Source organism: Cygnus olor, chromosome 12, assembly GCF_009769625.2.
Source record: "Cygnus olor isolate bCygOlo1 chromosome 12, bCygOlo1.pri.v2, whole genome shotgun sequence".
Taxonomy (NCBI): domain Eukaryota; kingdom Metazoa; phylum Chordata; class Aves; order Anseriformes; family Anatidae; genus Cygnus; species Cygnus olor.
This window is the reverse complement of record NC_049180.1, coordinates 18,367,680-18,386,541: the sequence shown is the minus strand read 5'-3', so window position 1 is coordinate 18,386,541 and position 18,862 is coordinate 18,367,680. Positions and strand designations below refer to the sequence as shown.

The 18,862-nt window shown below is 41.7% G+C and overlaps 1 protein-coding gene across 3 annotated transcripts in view; it reads right to left on the bottom strand.

Moving 5' to 3' along the window:
• ZNF423 (zinc finger protein 423) overlaps positions 1-18,862 on the bottom strand; it is a 214,601-nt gene that overhangs the window by 68,542 nt on the left and 127,197 nt on the right. For all 3 annotated transcript variants that reach the window (XM_040570936.1, XM_040570935.1, XM_040570938.1), the window contains one exon: positions 18,523-18,607. In XM_040570936.1, the coding sequence (XP_040426870.1) occupies positions 18,523-18,607 (85 nt within the window). The remainder of the gene's footprint in view (positions 1-18,522; positions 18,608-18,862) is intronic.

Here is an 18,862-nt window from a genome sequence, read left to right as displayed (position 1 = left end):
AAGAGCAATACCTCCGAAGGCACAGCCCCAGCCCCATCTCCCCAGCCAAGCACATGCAACCGAGCGCAGCGGGAGCCCCACGAGGCAGGAGGACCACGGCTCTCCCGGCACCACGCTGGTGGGGAGAAGCCCAGAACAACTCTGCTGTCGCTGTGACCGCTGCAGAGCATCCTGCCTGCTGCTGGCAAGGCTCTCGTTACACCCCAGTCTTCCCAAGAGCATGATGAAAAAATGGGAAGCCAGTGGCAGTAAAAAAAAAAAAAAGATAGAAAAACAACAACAAGGAGGAATAAGTTACTAGATTAATAATTTTTAGAAGCATCCCAAACTCCCTCAGAGATCTGGAAGGAGCCACAGATGCTTTTGTTCTTCATGCCCGTTTATTTTGATGCCAGAGGTTCGTAGTATATTTTCTGCTGGAAGAGTACGATATTAAAAAGGGAAAATACTTTCATTAGAGCATACCTTTACCAAAGATTTTGTTACTGACTGACTGACAGAAACCAGACAAAGAAATAAAACAAAGGGGGGGGGGGAATGTTAAGCTTTCCATTTATTTAAAAACCTATATTATTTTATGCTTCTGCTTTACTTTATGCTAAGGAAACTAACTCAAGACCTGATCAGAGTATCACTTTTCAAATGCCTAAATCCCTGTAAAGGTTTAGTGTCTGGCTGTGTGCATTTTGCTCAGTATTAACATGTTCAATGGAGTACTTTGATTTTTTTTATTTTTTTTTTTATCTAGACGCCAGAAGCTGGTGAATATATGCTTCATAGCTTCAGATAAACCTTTTGTTCTTCTGGGGCTGATCAGCTGGTGCGGCAGCGAGAGGGAGAGGAGGAAGGAAATTCACAGGGGCTCCACGGTTTCAAAAAGTCAAATTACCTCTGAGCCATGGCATTGCTGATAATTTAAATGAAAAAATATATATACAGGCTGCACCACACAACATCTCTACTGTTAGGACTTTTAATGAAGCCCCAGTTGTGATGACACTGAAGCAGGGAACGCTACGGTGGGATAATTACTTGGCTCCCTCGCAGCTGAGTTTCACAGATGCATTATTAACGGCACATTCCGTGCCATAACGAGCACCGAATGTAGGTGGGATTCGCAAGCCCCGGCATCCGCCATTAGCAGGTTGGCGCAAACACAAATGAGTGTTTTCACAAAAGCACGCAAAGGTTGTGAAATTCCAATGAATTCTTTCACTGGAAAAAAGAGTTCAAGCTGCCATGACCGGATGTGTCACCTCCCAGGGCACGCCGCGCGCCTGGCGACGCACCATGGGAAATTACAGAATCCGAAGGCATTGATTTTTCTGTAGGAAATAGAGGCGGCAGCCCTGATGAAGAATTAAGGAGGAAATGTAATAACCTAATTCTCCTCCAATGTCCTCGCACACACCCCTTCCAGCCCAGCCCCCGGCGAGGCAAAAGACAAGGCTCACAATTAGCTTTCGCTTAAGCAGGTGATGGGGTAGCGGGCTGGATGTCCCAGCGGCTGCTTGCACTTTGTCTGCACGCTGTCAGCTTCAGGACACAACATTTCCGAGCAACACTTGCTTTACGTTGCCACATGTTCTATGTTATTCTCCACGACATTCATCCCCTAAACACTTTCCCTTAGATACAAACCCTTAACAGGTTTTCTCCACAGAATACTATTTACAGGATAAGAAATTATTAATAATTCCTCTTCAAACTATGCTGTACAGGGCTTGAAAACTCTGGAGAATAAAAAAAGAATTTCCTCTCTCTTCCACAGCACACGCACAGAAAATATGACATCCGCATCTTCCTTTATTGCGGGGCAAGTTAGCCCAGCACTGCGCCTCCATTCCTTCCTAGGCGACTCAATGGCAGAAGCAATTAAAACGTTCCTTATGACCACGCAGCAGTGCTCATTGCGCTGTTTTCTCAATCAGTTTGGACCAAATGCAGTTACAAAATTAGCAACAGCCTTGCTTTTTTTTTTTTTTGTAAGCTTCCATTTCAAGGTGACCTTCTTCTTATTTTGCGTGTCACCCCAAGTGTCGCTGTATGCATACTGAACCAATGATCTCCCAGTAATTAACACCAGCACTTAATGAAGTCCAGCTGCTGCGATGGCGAACTGAAGGGATGCCAACCTTTGTAAACCAGTACTTGGGCTACTCCAGTTACAGCAGCTTTAAAACCACAGCAGTCAGCTTCTCTTTGCCTACTTCTCAAAGATAATTCTTACCAAGTAAGACAAGTGTTCAAGATTAAGCATTTAATAACAAAGCTTATCCCTGAACTAATATTTCAAGCTGGAGATGATATAAAGAGCTGGATCTACTTAAATGAGTGCTGCAAAATTAATAAAAATCCTGAGCAGCAAATGAAAAGCTAAAATGAAAATTTGAACTGTTAAATACATAAACCTCTAAAAACTCTACCAGTGTACTTCCAAGGGAAAATTGGAGACAGATTCTTCAGCAAAATCTGCTTCTCTGAACTTGTTTCCCAATCCAGTATGAGACACTAACAGGCAGGCAGGGCTTTATTAAAGTAATGCTCTCTGCCAGTTGTTTCATTACCCGCAGCGGTATGGTAGGGACACTAGGTGAAGCTTTTCATGAGAATGTTTGGAAAAGTTTGCACTATAACTCATACCACGTGTATTTCAAAGGAGGAAAAAAGGACTCCTTCCACAGTCTTCCTCTGTCTTGCTCCGCTCCTTCATCTACCTCTTTTAATATGTTGTTTAATAGCTTCTGCTACGATAAACACTGAATAGCCTTTTAAAAGGCACAAGGGAAGGGAGCTGGCTAATTTACCGTCATTTAAACTAATTTACACATAGATAACATGCATCAATCTACAAATATATTCAGCACCCTGAACTCAACAGTTCTTCCAAGCAGGTGTTAATCCAAAGCTCAGCACTGCAATTGGTCCATTTTGCTGCCAGAGACCTAACGTTGCACAGGATCGGCATTAAAAGTACATCCTCGATTATTCTGGATGTTCATGCCCCTGAGAATATAACTTAAAAACAAAATCATTAGCTTACACAATAACACAGTCCTTGAAAAAAAAAAAATCCTGTGTGTGCAGAGCAATGCTGATTTCCAAGCACAAATTCCTTTGTTTTCCTTAATGCTAGCTTTGGACCCTACCGATGACTCAAAAGGCACTGTATTGAAATAATTGCATAACCTGGCAGCGCTCCGCATGTATCAACATTTCACAGGCAGGAAGGTAGCAAAGGGCAAAAAGCCAAGAACCAAACTTTGTTTTCACTTACAGAAAATATTACGCATATTACACCATTTATTTTCTTATGGTAAGCTTGATAGTAAATTATCCAGACTTTCATAGGAAAAGCCAAATTTTAATTGGCTTTTAATTATCCAAATTTTAATTATCCAAAAGCTGTGGTGGCTAGGTTCCATGAGGGCAAACCCTGGGCCACGGGCACAGTGGTTTTGCGTGGTACAGTACGAGGCTCCCAAACCTCTCGCACGCATTGGCCTCTATGTAAGAGTCAGCCATGAAAAAAGTGTGTTTACAACAAAAGGCATCTGGTAACCATGATTATTCTGTCTTAAAACAGAACATTGTAGATTTCTTAGCTCCCTCTTTTGTTCACTTTTAGTTCTAATGCCTGCAGTTTTCTGCTCTGCCCTTTTCTTTTTTGTGCATTGTAACCAAGCATGACAAAAATCTACATAGTCAATAACACTGCTGAGTCTTAAACAGGTGAGAACTATGAGTTTCACCAAGAAAAGAGGTTCATAGGTATATTTTAAATTCATTTTTCCAATCATTTCACAAGGCTGCTACCCTGATCATTTCACAAGGCTGCTACCCTGTCCCTTCTGTAATCATAAAGCTCACAACGTGCTAGCATGGAAACTCAAGGGACTTGCCTACTTGAAAGTAGAGCCTGAACTGCTAAATATGGATTCAGATCTAGATATTGAAACCTTTGACTTCACAGATCTTGGGCATTCGGAGCCAGTCACACAGTCTTCATTCAGAGTTTAGACTTTGGGTTCCTCTAACATGTTGGCAGTGCTCAAATGTGAACATACAGCAGGGCCTGTGTTCATGAAATTACAGGTATCTTGTCTTTTTTTCCTAGAGGTCTCTCTTTAAAATTGTTGTGTGCCAGCAGTGTGGTGTTAAGTAATAGGTACCCCTATTAAGTAATAGGTACCCCTAAAGGATGTACAATGACTTCTGGGAAAAAAAAATAAAAATCTGTCATTATGAAACTCGTAGACAGAGGCACAGAAGTTCCTCATGGGATACTGTTCAAGGTTTTAAAACCTAATACCATAGGTACCCAAAAATAAAGTTTTTGCCATATATTTATGAGTAGAAGAATATATGCTTTAAGAATATCTTTGGAAAGTAGAATCAATAGACTTTTCAGTGTTGTGTTGAAATTCTTATTTCAGTATGCTAAGGCACTGCTATGACTACAGAGACCTAGACACCCCCTGAGTAACACCACGTACACACTTCATGGTCACATGAGTAACTTTATGAATTAAGTGCATGACAACATACACTTCATGTAGGTGTGGCTCAGGCAGGATAAAGCAAAAGATTTAAAGATGCCACAGCCAGTACTTTGGAGCAGTCACCGTACCATAGGGTTTTTAAGAATGGCATTCAGGAGTCTGGCACCTTGAACTTCAAACTTGCTCCTAGAGCAGGCACATTTAGCTTAGAGAAGACATAGCTTTATTATATCTTATTTCAGGAATGGAATCAGGTTTTCCTTATTGAAATGAAGTCTGCAGAGTGTTAGCTTTCCCATTTCTTGGTAAGTTATCCCGCGGTGTGCCACGAGCCCACGGGCTCCCTGTGAGTGGAGCCAAGCACTCCCAGCCCTGTGAGGGATGCTGCCGCTAACCCCGCTCCTCCTGTCACACAGCGTGGCAAGGGCTCGAGCTGCATCTGCCGTGTTCCCTTTCTAGACAGAGAAATACTAATTGTCTTTTAAAAATCTCTATAGTATTTTGTCAATATTTTTTTTATTACAGCAGAGCATGTATAAATATTTTATTGTAAACCAAGGGCCTAAAATAAACAGTTTAGTAAATAGTTATTACATTACAAGGAAAAACATCTGTGGCAACTGTTTTCCATGTAATTATTCTTGCTATTTTACATTAGCTCTCAATGTGAATTTCTTTGGCTCTAATGTTTCACTTGTTCTAAATCTTCCTCCTTGTTGCTATTATTAAAATCTTAAAAAGGTGCCAAATCTTAAATGAAGAAAAAAAAATGATTCGCTAGAAATTATTCATATCACAGTGAGCCTCTACTAAACCTGGCAGGGGTGCAATATTTTCGGTGAAATTAACATAAAATATACAACTGCAAATTATCCAGGAAACAGCTATGTTCTTTACAGTGCGCATTTACATTTGGAAAAAAATGTTCTACTTATCTGTCTAGCACAAAGCTACAATCTCTTCCAAAGCCAGTTTTAAAGGGATAGCAATAGCTCCGCACGGGGAGCACGGTCCTTGCCGCAGGTATAACAAATAGCTGGTGGTGAAAGTGACCTCGGATAATTGCTGGAGGTAACAGCCAGCACTGGACATTTCTGGTTGAGAATGCTAACAGTCTAATTTTAGATTTATTTCCCTTTTGGTAGGCTGGATGAATTTCTTCTCTTAGGCCTAAGTCCTTTCTACTAAACACAAGAAAAACTGTAATACCATGTAAAATGCAAATTTTGCTGTAAATATTTTATAAAATTGTTGCATACATCCCAAAAGCTATAGGTCTTAATTGAGAGCAGGCTATTTTTCCAGTCAATATATGGAAATGGAAAATGCTAATTCATGTTTTTCTACTTATGAAAAACCCTGGAGAATGGCGAAACCACAAATGCACTCACTTTAATATTATAAATATAATTTGGCTCCCTCTTTGCAATCCCCGATGTCCTGGCTTTTATCTCCCAGTGGCTGCAGAGGAAGAGTCATAGGATCGCTTTTACATCCCCTGCGCAGGAAGTCACCCCCGCCTGCTGCCAGCTTGGCAAAAGAGCAAGAACCCAAGCTCGCAAAGGCGGCAAACAGGAACTGCAACCAGAAATTCCAGCGCTCTGACACAGGAAACAAGCCCCAAACGACACCGAACCTGCTCGGGGCGAGCAGTGTGCAGGCAGCACTGCTACCCAGAGCCACTGGCGCCCAGAGCCAGAGGAGTGGGGCTGCCCCCGCGCTGCCCCTGGCTCTTCCTAGGATATATGCTCCCTCCAGAGCAGTCGGTGACTCGGACAATAAAGCCTGGCAACAACCCCTCATCTGCTTGTGCTGAATATGACTGAAAGTCGCTTAGCCTGCTTCAGCATACTTTACTTTATCCATCCATTTGTTCCTTTCCTTGGCAAGGAAAAGACTGGTTTTGCTTCTTCTAGAAGAGAAACCATCAGGCCGTTAAAGTTAAAACTCTCCAAAGGTCGTTGGTGCTGGCTTTGAAGACTGAAAATGATACTATTCTCCATTAGGCTTTTAATCTCATGATTAGAGCTGAAGTTAACGTGGCTGTTTCATTTGCTACCAAGCAAGAGCAACTCATTTTTTCTTTCTGTACCAGAACACTTAACGGCATCCTTTCCTGACGAGCAACAGCTCAGAGTTAAGCAGCCCAAACAATGGAAATGGAAAATAGTTTGCAAGAGGTTGTGGTTTTCTAATTTTTAGATGCTATTTGATTAACTCTGAGAAGTCTTACATAGCAAAATCCACCCCTGGGAATCCCACCCAACCTACTCATGGCTGTCCAGAGTGAAGTCCTCACTGACACTGGCAGGGAGAGAAGGGTGAAGAAGCAATCTGTTCCCACTTTGAGCTCTCACTCCCACATCCTGCAAAACTTACTTGGGCAAATATTTCTGAAGTGTTCGAGTAGTGGTGGTGAGCTTGAGTGAGACCCACCATGCAAATAAGAGCTCTTTGCACAAGTGAAAACGGCCACCCAGGGCTCCCAGTGGATATTAAGATTAGATTTGTGAAAACCTCGCTGAAAATTCTTGGGGCAAAGATTTACAGGTGCACACTGGTTTCAAAACCCAATGTACAGCATTCACTGTTATTACAGGCAGACGCACGGAAAAAATTCAATTCTCTTCATCCAAGACAGACTCTGATAACCAACTAGTAAAACTCAGACTATAATTTCTTATTCAGTGTTCCACATGAGATGCATTTTGCTGAATTTAACATGTTTTCTGTTAATGGATTTCACAGTGTGTTGCCATTTTTATACAGCTGTCCAAATAAAATGTTGTGTACAATGATGTGCTTTTACTGTATTGCTAGCCTGCAAATGGCAGCCACTTCCCCAGCTTAAGCCTTAGGAAAATGGGGAAACTGACTAGGCCATTTAGTGCACATACTTTGGGTCTCAGGAGTCCTTTTCCTAGTAAGCCATATTCAAACAGGAATAAAGATGCAAGATAGATATAATTACACCTTGTACATTTATGGCCTAATAGTATTTCCACTGAAAGGAAAAACAAACCCCAATATTTTCAGGTGTTAAAAATGAATAAGCATTAAGTCATAGTTCTAGGGATAACTGACCCACACTTGTGTACTTGAAATCTGCCCTCACAGATTGCTTGACAAAAGTGTATTTGCTCTAAAATCGCACACCAATGTTTAGCTTGCAGGGACTACCAGTGCATAAACCCAGAACCACTTGGTAGTTAACAGTTTACAAGAAATGTCTGCACTGAGCTCCACAACTGCTAACCTGTACCATCTTGAGCTGCTTGGCTGTAAAGCTTTTACAAGCAACTGCACCTTTCAGTTCAAAACAGGCTGTTCAGAAAATGCCTAGCAAGTTTTTCCCCCATCAACCCCACACAGACCCTTTGGCGCTCAAAGCTGAACACTTACGCATGGAAATCTCCCAGATTCAAGAAGTACGATGGTCCCAAATGCCCTTGTCACCTGTACCCAGATGCCCTGACAACAGCAGCCATCAAAACTACTAAAACAGCTACAGAAATAATCCCGGTGAGTTTCAAAGAAAACATATAAAGAACCTACCTTTACTTTTAATAATGTCCTAATAACATATGTAACTCTTCTGGTACCTTAGGTACTTTTGCAGTTTGGATTTCTGCATAACTATGAGGTTCTATGATATGCAAAAATAAATAAATAAATAAATAAATAAAAGAGAATAGAAAAGCTATAGATTGCTTTTCCATTACAGGTCTTTAAATTTTCTTTGTTAAACTAAGTCAAGGGATATATAACTTTAAAAGGCTTAGCTTAAAAATACCAACATTCTCCCACCAGATTTTCAAATGCAAGTATAAGCTAATCTAGAAACTAACATCTCACAATTTAAGTTCCCCATTCCTTGGAAGTTTATCATTTAGGTCCAACACTGACATTGCTGATTTCAGTTTCTGGCATATCAGAATTAGCCTCCAAAGGAAATTCTCTCCATTGACATTCTTCAGTAAGTGGAGGTAGAGGTATTAACGACTGCAGGAGATTTAAGGAGTAGAGGGATTGTTTTGCTTTTCTTTTTTTCTCCTCAAATCCTTGATTTTAAGAAAAAATACTGAATCAAAAGGTCAAAAATTAGAAAGTTTAAAAAGGAGAAAATGTCACTAGAATACTTTTTTTCCCTTCAGCTTTAGCTATCTATATCCGGCCCAGCTTGAATCAGTTACTGTTCATTGCATGAGGTTTCATCATTTAACTTCTGTTGCCAATATTTATTCCTGGATATAACTCACAGTCATGGGGTTTAGGAAATATTTGTCCATACACCAATGACATGTGATAGCAGATGTGTGCAAAACATAACAACAGAAGACATACCAATGGTGCTAGTTGATCTTGATATCTTAAAACACCCAAACCCTACCTGGAGCAAAACCTAAACCCAATGGATCTGCCTAGGTTGAACCACGCTAAAAATCTTGTCTCTGAACACAGAATAAAATATACTCCTCATAAAATCTAAACATTTCATAGTTATACACGCAATGTTTGAATGACTCAGCCATTTTTAAAGGCTATAAAGTGCCCACCAGACAAGGGCTGATGCACACCTGAAGGCAGGATTAAACCTCCACTGGCTGACATAGTGATTTATACACATCGGTAGTGCGTTACGAACTTTCTTCCTGCAGTGACATTTTTCATAGTCCTCTTCATCAGTTCAGGAGGAGGAAATGAAGGAAACACCTGACCGAAATGGTGTCCAGGTTTTGACCTGGAAGCGGGAGTTAAAAAGGCTCAACTCCTCGCTGTGGGGTCAGCACCTTATTCACCCCATCTGTCCTGGGGTTCGTGCCAGCAGGACAAAGCACAAAACACCAAGTAGAGGAGAGGAAGGTGAGAGCATGTTGGTGAAGAAGACAATTGGAAAACACCACGACCAGTGAGGTTTTTTGATCTGCTATGAAGCTCTGTCTTCTGAAGACCACGGCCTGACAGGCAGAAGCTGAAGTCTTCTTCCTCAGGCTTACTGTGCAGCCACACAGTGGCAATTGGCCCTTGCGAGAATGGCAAGGTTTGGGCTTCTTTAATTACAGAAATTTATTACTACAAAAAGACACACAATGAATCTGCCAAGTTAAAATATTCAATTAAAAAAATCTGTTTCTTACAAAGACCCAAAGCAGTCAAACCTCACTGGCAAACTGAACCAAAAGCAGTTTGTAACAAAAAAACTGATATAGAAGCAAGTACATCTGGTGCAAATGGCAGAGACCATTCGTGCAAAGGCTTTACCTGTGCTGGGAGCCTTGAAACACTGAAAAAAATGTAAAAGCATTTAAATAATTTTCATGGGCTTCTTTCACAGGGATCACTTGAAAGGGACCTCAGTGTAGAAAAGGTGTCCATTACAAACGGGAAAAAAAAAAAAAAGAAAAAAAAAAGAGTGCCAGTACCCCAAACAGGCAGGAGCATACAGGGAAGTCTGTGTTTGATTTGAGTTGCTTGCCAGTTATAACAAAACAGAAATATATAATTTTTTTGAGAACCATGTCAATTGGTAACCTCTGGTTCTAAGAGACCAGATTAAATCTTCCCCAAGGTTGGGGATGCCACTTAGTTTGAAGTATAATTAAAGGCAATGGGCCAACTGTCCCTCTTTGAGGTCAACCAAGTAACAGGAGGAATAAATCTGGACCTTTAACATACAGACACTTCAGTCTGATAACTATACAGTTAGGGTTCAGCATACATAAGCCAGTACCCTTTCTGATTCCAAACCTGGGGCTTATATCATAACAAACACAAGAAGAAAAATAAACATTTTAGGTTCAGTGCTCACAAATGCTGAATATTGAAGAAGATATTCAAAAAGAATGAAATCTGGGATTTTATTAGAAAAAAATAATTTTATTATAGTTTACTTATATTATTTATGTATATGTATATATTTATGTATATGTATATACATATATATACGTATATATACACACACACTTTCTTTCCCAATTTTCCTGACTGGAAATGGTCTGGAACCTAGTTTAGGTTTCCCCAAAGAGGTAAAAAGAATATTTTATAACTCTGCCACTAATTCCTAACTAACCCAGTATGGGTTTTTCCAGCTTCACCAAGCATGCATTCCTTTGTTCCTTACTAATTTTTCACATTGCAGTTATCCTTCCCAAAAGGCACAAACCTTTCTGTCACTCGAGGGAGGTAGTACTGGTACCTGCTGTTTCCAAACCAAGAAGTTTGTTTGGCAAATAAAGAAGAAATGTTGGGTAATATCTACTTTCTCCAGATAAAACTACTATTTGTTAATAAATTCCCAGAGAGATTGCAAACATCTAGACTTTAGGACTGAACTGGTGTAGACGTTAGTCCCAGAATTCACATGAGGAGACAACTTCCTTAACAGATCAATTATATCAAGTCTGAAGACGACACCTAGAAATGATGGAGGGCTTTCTCCCCGCCCCCCAAGAAATATTCTGGTGTTTTGCTCGAAAGTAGGACACAGAGGGGTGCTGACCTCTCCACTGGGGACGAATAGAGTCATTTTGCCATCTGCAGGGAGAATCAAAACCCCATATGGTGAGAACTTGCTTTTTTTTTTTTTTCCAGATTCAAGATTAGTAAAGAAGGGCTAAGAAATTTGTTTGTGAACTTAGACTCAAACAGTCACGGCCACACACACAAAATATGTGAGGAACAGGCAGGAAGCATCTCTGCAGACTCTTAAATACAAAAGTTACAGCAGTTTTCAAGGTTAATCGAATTAATAAAAATGAAAAACAAGTTACACATTCAGAAAAATCATTGCTACACAGGGCAAAGTTTATTGAAAAATAGCGTTTTTTGCCACACTGCCTAACTGACACTGAAAGGCTGCAAATAGATTGAGGTGCTTGCTAATGATAACTTTGAAGAAAAATCACACTTAAAACTCTGACTGATTACAGAAAAGGTGTTTTATCAACTGCTCCCTTTATGAATAAATATGAAACTACCAGGAAAATGTTTAAACAGGTGTAATCACAACTGCGTATGAAAATTGAGTTTGGAGGCTGCAAGGAATCTTAACACAGTTAAGAAAGAATGAAAGCAATGCAAAAACTGGGATCATAGCCGATTATGCATGTATCATGCAAAACAGGAATGTTGTCATAGCAGCTATAAAAATGTCAGTGAAAACTGAACTACTATTACCAAGTTGTAAATGAAATGAAAAATGCAAAAGGAAAATGTGAATGAATACATTAAGAGAAATGCTATTTCTTTCCTGGTAGCTAAACAAGCAAAACAAAACCATTCTCATGAAAAGGGGGATTTTTAAGAACCAATGTGCATAGAGAACAATTGCAGGGGGACACATCTACACCGTGTGGCTGGATAAAATTATTGAGATTTTGGGTAATGAATTCTCCAGGCTTTAGAAAGGAAGGGACAGCAAAAACATAATTTCTGAAATCAGTTTCAAATTAAGAGACCAATTAGGTGCTGAATTATATTAAGGGCCAATATTGTTTGTACTGAAGAGAGCTTCTTCCGCCTGTTAACAATGGCAATGTGGCTTTCAGTGTGACCACCCTGTTCAAAACCGGAGCTGTTAAAAGGGAACATTGCTAGCTTTTATGCACTACGGTCATTACGGCGTTATTTAGCTACTTGCACAAGCGCTTAAAGCTAAAGGCAAGCAACAGAATAAAAAGAGCCAGACCAAATAACAGAAGGACCTCTTGGCAGAAGCAGATCCCTTTGTCCAGGAGCGCGATGCAGCAGAAAGCTCCGCTCAGGCAGAGGCCCCGCAGAGGAGCCTGCAGGACCCCGGCCAGCCCGGGGCACTCGCACGCGGCTGCATGGAGGGGCTCACGCTCGTGTGCAGCCACCATGCACGTCGTTCAGCTGCTACCGTACGGACGCTTAGCTTATTTTTCCCTAAAATTAGTCTTTCGCAATAGCCAGCCGCTGCAAAATGAAATTCTAGCACATATTGTTAATTAAAGCGAGTCCACATACACTTGGATATTTAAGCAAGCGCTGGGTAAATACATGAAGGTTGTACCTTCCGCTTCTGCATTAAAAGAGCAATTACTTGGAATATGCTTCACAAACATCAAAGTTAAAAAAATATTTTTAAGTTCCTAATGTGTCCGTAATTAATTCACACATTCAGCTGTTGAGTCCAGAAATATGTTCATGTTGATAATTTGCATCTAATGCTTCAAAAACAATCTGGCACATTTTTATTTGCCTTAATGCCTGAAAGCTATTACCAAGATAGTGCTTTACAATGTCATCATCATTGCTACCACGTATACACTTTAACTAACACTAGCGCTTAGGTCTGAAGAGTTTCCCTCAAGAATTAAGCAGTTTTGTCTCAGGACACAATGTCATGACAGTAGCTTAATGGAAGGGAATGTATTTACCAAATAACACCCTTAAACTTGAAATCAATTTGAATTCGAGTACCGTACTAAACAAACTGCACAGGAAAATAAGGGAATTTTACAAGAATAAAAGCCACACTTCCCCCTTTATTGACTCCATCTATTTCATACAAAATAAAAGATATTTTATTGTGAGAAAGATTCTGAAAAGCATTAGCCATCCCCAGCTCCCAAATCAATGAGGGAACAAAGTGCTTCACAAGATCAGGCCTTGGCATCAGAACTACTTCACATCTTCATCAGACATGCCCAGGGCTAATATTTCCCCACGTATAATGTTGGGATTGCAGAAACGATCTTTACCTACATCCTTTTCACAGACACGTGCACTTAGAAAGTACTGTGACAAGGAGTCCAAAACCATCCAAAAGCAGTCCCAATATTTATTGAGACAGTATAAAGATTACCAATTTGGATACAATCTGAATTTATGAAAACTAGGATTTCCTAAATCAAAACTGTTTGCTTCAGTTCTTGAACAGAAGAGGAAACCATACCGGAAATCTGTTGGTTTATGTCTGATTTTGGATGCTACCTCAGCTCCTTCTCTGCTGGTTTCATCACAGTGCTCTAAATTGTATCAGCTACTAATTCTTTTGAACATAAAATCACCTTTTGAAATTGCTGCTTTTTAAAAGACTCCATCTGTAGTTATTATTGCAGTTTGAGCTCTGAAGAGAGCAAACTTACAAGTTACAATACCACAAACCTGTATTTGGTCATTTCTTATTTAAAATACTTGTGTGCATCTGAAAGAAAAACAACTGTGGATGGATGTTATCCCTCCGCTTTGCGTTTAATTCTGGCAGAGCATTTCCAGAACTTGAAACATGATCTCCAAGGGCAGGAAAGGTAATTTAGAGACTCACAGCCCCACGTTGCACACAATGTACGATATGCCACAGCTTAGGGCAGTACCCAGAAAACTCTCCCCGTTCCTCCAAATGCAGTTGTTTAACGTGGTCGTCCCCATCAAATCAAACAAGGAGATATTTATTTAGACAGCAGTCCAAGAACCAGACCACAGAGCAGTTTCAATGTGACTTCTGCAAGTCTTCCCTCCAGCACTCCCTTTGGTCCCAGGTGGCTCTCCGAGCAACGAGCGGGGCCTCCTGCTCCAAACCCTACATACCACAGCCCAGTCCGGCCTGCAGAGGCTCCCCCTCCCTCGTCACCACCACCAGCCCACGTCTGCTCGCGTGTGTTCAGACGGGAATGGTGACTGAGCGCTCGCAGCCGCGTGCACAGGGATGGGGACGGCTCCGGGAAGGGATCTGCCGAGCTCCAAAGAGTCGGACAGACCGACTGCAGGCAGCCCTAGCGAGCCCACAGATGCTCGCACGCCTCTGCAGCACGAGGCAGGAGGATCCTGAAGTAATTCCAGCGCTAGAGCATGGCCAGAAATAATTAGTTTCCCTGCTCCAGCATTAACCGTGCTGCAGTTGAGCTTCCCGTGCGTGTTTGCCAGGAGACTTTTGTACAGAAAGGGAGAAAGAAGGGTGGGGACAACCATTCATCTTTTTTGAACATTAAATAGAAAATATCCCCCACCTAATCACAACTGCTCCATCCATGGCTGCTCCCCATGCAGACCAGAACCCCAGCATGGACCTGAATTTGCCGTTCCTTGACGCTGGGCCACCTGACCTGCTCGGAGGGCAACAGGGCTGAGGCTTTTTGTGCATGCTGAAAAACAGGAATTAGGGCACCCGGCCGGGCTGTGGGCACAGCCCACCTGCAAAAACCCAGCAGCAAAGCCCCGGGCCAAGCCCAGCTGCTCCCAGCTCCCAGTGGGGCTGCAGGACAGAGGGGTGCTGGGTCCTTGCTCCCTGGTCCCCTCCGGTCCCTGCCCGCATGTCCCAGGCCTCGGCAGTGTCCCGGCGATGGGGAATGCAGGCTCTTTGGCTCTGGCAGCCACAGGGGAAAAGCTGCATTAGCAGACTTCTGTGCTCTGGCTGCTGCCATGGCTGCTCGCTGCCCCCCCATAGAGCCCACAGCTGCGTACGCCCATCATCCCCTGCATCTAACAGAGAGTGCACATCAGAGGCAGTGGTGGGTGGGGAGATAAGGGGGAGAAGCTTTAAACATTGCCAGGTCAGCGCAACAGGAGGTAAGCAAGTACAGAGGCAGCAAGGAGTACTGAAAGTTTTTGATATACTCCCAGGTGGACTCCCCAATGCCTGTAAATGTTTCAAAGGGGGATCCCCTTTCTGTGCGCATGGACGTGTTTCAAAGGAGCCCCAATCAGTGCAACGTTTCAAAGACCTCTACTCTCTAAAAATTCCACCTCCAGCCCCCCCCCGGCTGAAAACATCTCTAAACAGATCCCTTCCTGGCTAACTGCAGCTGAAGAGGTCTGGTCTGCTGCTTACGGCCCTCCTACAGGCCCCAGTGTAAAATGAAACAAAACATCTACCATTTACCTCCTCCGGGGATGCATCCAGCCTGCTCCTTCTCCAGGGACCCTGTGCGGGACCCAATATGCCTCTGTGTTTGTGCACAGGATATGAAGGGCTAGAGTGCAGAAGGGTAATTTTTCAAAGCAGTGTGTGGGAGTAGCACTGGAAATTCCCTGCATATTGCTTTGAAAAAAATAACCCCCTACCTCCATGAATTATGAGCAGGGCCTCTGACTCCAGCCTGGAGAGCCGAGAGGTGGAGGAGGGAGGCACAGCCAATTTAACTGGATGCACTCTTTGAGACTAGGATGTAAGAAAAAACTGGAATCTTTAATCATATTACGGACACTGATATGTGAGGGGGGTCACGGCTGAAGAGCAGGGATGCCTTTGTTGACAGTCACCTGAGCAAAATGAAACTGTAGGTAAGTGTTTAGGACATCTCTCAACTACTGATTTTGTGTTTCACAAAATATGAGAAGGAAGTGCAGTACAGAGGTCTTGGATTATCAAAGCCAAGGTGTTTTTTTCTTTTACCCCAAAATTACATGTCAAGGCTAACTTCATTGCCTTGGCTCACTTCAAATTCAAAAGAGAGATAAAAATCTCTCCCTGGAAATGCTTATCCTCCTCAAACCCTTATCTGAGATTGGTATCAATCATTCATTTCCCCAGACAGCACCTCAATGGCTATATTAAACCAGACACCTTAATTTCAGCCAGATACAAGTTCATTGAGACGAGTCCGATGCCGAGCTCTGAGCAGACACAACCCGAGGACAGGCTCCCCTGGCTCTGAGCACCCGTACATTCGTTCCGGGATTGCGGTACCCCTCGCAGCACAAACAAACCCTCGTCTGTAGGTCCTAAATTGGCAATGACAGTAACCGCTGTGGCACAGACCTGGGCTGCAGGAAGAGCATTAGCTTCTTTCTCCCGCTGCCCACCTGACTGGACGTGGTCTTGAACAGAGAAGGGACACTCTTACACTCATTTCGTACATGACAAACCAGACCGAGGGACAGTGGGGCACGTGCTGGTCTCTCCTGCAGCCGGTGTAAGGGATGAAGACTCTCGGGCTTTCGACAAAGGCTACGGGAGCAAGCCCAGGAGGCAATCCATCACTCTACTATTACTCAGCACATAGCAAATTAACACCAAAAATCTGCACAGCACTTACTGGTAGGCAAACTGTGACGTCTAGTCTCCCCTCTCCTCTGCAGTACTCCCCATCAAAGAGCAAATGCCAACAGGAGACCCAACAGACAACACCTTTCGGAGTCAGCCACATGTCACAAAGAGGGGCCCCGGTGCCTTGTGAACAGTCTGAGATGCCCAGAGCAGGAGGACATTTGGCTCACGCTACAGGTTTCCATACTTCGCTCTTTCCTAAACTCACCCCAAACAAGTGAACTTAATGAACGTTCCCAGCCTGTATCCCAGCAAGGAGACACAAAGACGTGACCCCTCAGTGAAATAATCAGGTATTTTCTTATCATATCCTGGCATATACAATGTCCTAGGTATATGGAGCTGAGTCCATATGTACCTTTGCATTTACATAGGTTTTTTCCAAATATGTATTAGAACTTATATACAGCTTTAAAGAAACAACAGGTACAGGTTTCACAAACAACAGCACCACACTCTTCTCAACCTCCTCTTTCTCCTACCAGTGTTGTTTTCCAATAGCTCTCTGTAATACTGAAACTTGTAATGACATATATATCATCATGTATTATTCCAGACAGCACTAATTTGGGGATATACATAAATAAACTTCACATATCAATCACTGTAAAGTAAAGAAAGTACTTTTTTTTTTCTTTTTTTCAAAAGGACAAGGAATTCCTCCCTCAAATCAAGCAGAACCTTAATTCAACACTTATGAGGTATGTATTTAAAAATCAGCGATTATCTACTGTATCATAACTTAAGCTGAAAGAAGTGATAAGCTTGCCTAAGGACTCCTTTCTTTCAGGCTTTTGTTAAAAAAAAAATCTAGGGGGGAACTGCATGAAATCACTATGGTCCAATTAACAAGAATCTCACTCTTCAAGCTTGCAAACAAGAGATTACATTAACACCTGCTACAAAAGCAAACATTTTTAGATATCTTCATCTTAACCTGTTTGACATTGACTTGAAACTCCTGCCTGGCTCTAGAATGAAAATTATGATGACTGACATGTATATTTTTCATTTGGGGGTATGGGGAGTGAAGACTGTGTCAGTCTGCATTTCTCTCTCTCTCTGGTATTTATGCATAATTCACATCAAAGATAATAGGAGTTACATATATGCGTTGACGGGAGAATAGTTTCCTAAATGTAAAATTGTTGAAGGAAAACCATTATGCTTATGGGAGATAAATGCTGCATATGAACATACGAGACACACAAAGTGCGCCGGAGGGTCCTTGAAGGCTCTCATGCAATGTACGCCTACAGTGGCATGTGTAAGTTACTCCTTTGTGGTCTATGCATCAAACTAAACTGACCTCTTGGGCCAACACATGTATTTGTAACATCTGTACAGACAGGAAAAACATTTATTTGCGTTCATCAGAAAATACCCGCATGCAGCTGCAGCAGCAATACAGCCTGTCAGATTGCAGTGACACTTCACGCTCATACGACAGGACTGTAGCAGGAGGCAGCAAGCACTGCTTTTAAAATCACTTCTATGTCTGAAAAGTTGAACTTTCTGAAGTCCAGAATTGTTGGGAAAAGAAAAAAAAAGCACTGAAATAACTCTGTAAGCATTTTGTTTTGACAATGTTCCTCAGGAATTCACCACATTTAGCTGGGAAAATGCTAGCAGTTAAATCTATTCAATGTCATGACATACAAAATTGAAACATAATTGCTCCTAAGTGGTTGACGACTGGCAAGTACTTTTTACGTGGATAGAGAGAAATTTATGCTATCAAATGGAAGATACTGTCAAAAGTTTGATTTTAATATAAATGAAAATGCTACACGAGGACTCAAAAGGATAAGGAAAAAAGCTCAGCAGTAACACTTTTATAACCACATATTTAAAAAGCTTTGAAGTGAAGAATCATTACATCAAAATCATTTTCCTTGAAAGATAAAAAAAAATACAGCATGAATATTAACAAGTTATTAGAATAGTGAATTTCAAAGAGTAGCAAAAAACAAGCAGCCCATGAGTGGCCTAGTTTAAAGAATGTCTTACCAATCATATGGTTAGCGACATGGATTTGTATCTCTCTCTCATTCTCAAAGGTCATCTGGCACTTGATGCATTGATAGGTCTTTTTCTGTTTAATAACCAAAAAAAGATTAGAGAAAACTGCACTGTAGCATAAGGCAAGTGTGATCATGAATATAGCATGTTATGTGCTTCAACTTCCCTCCGATGAGTCCTTTCCTACTTGTACATGGTACCACTATGATACCAAGTTGGGCTGGGCTTTTCCAGACCATAAACACGACCTCTAATTAACAGCCTCCTTCTAGAGAACTTTAATTTCAACTTTAAAAATTTCAACTGATAGTACTTGAAAGTCTGATTG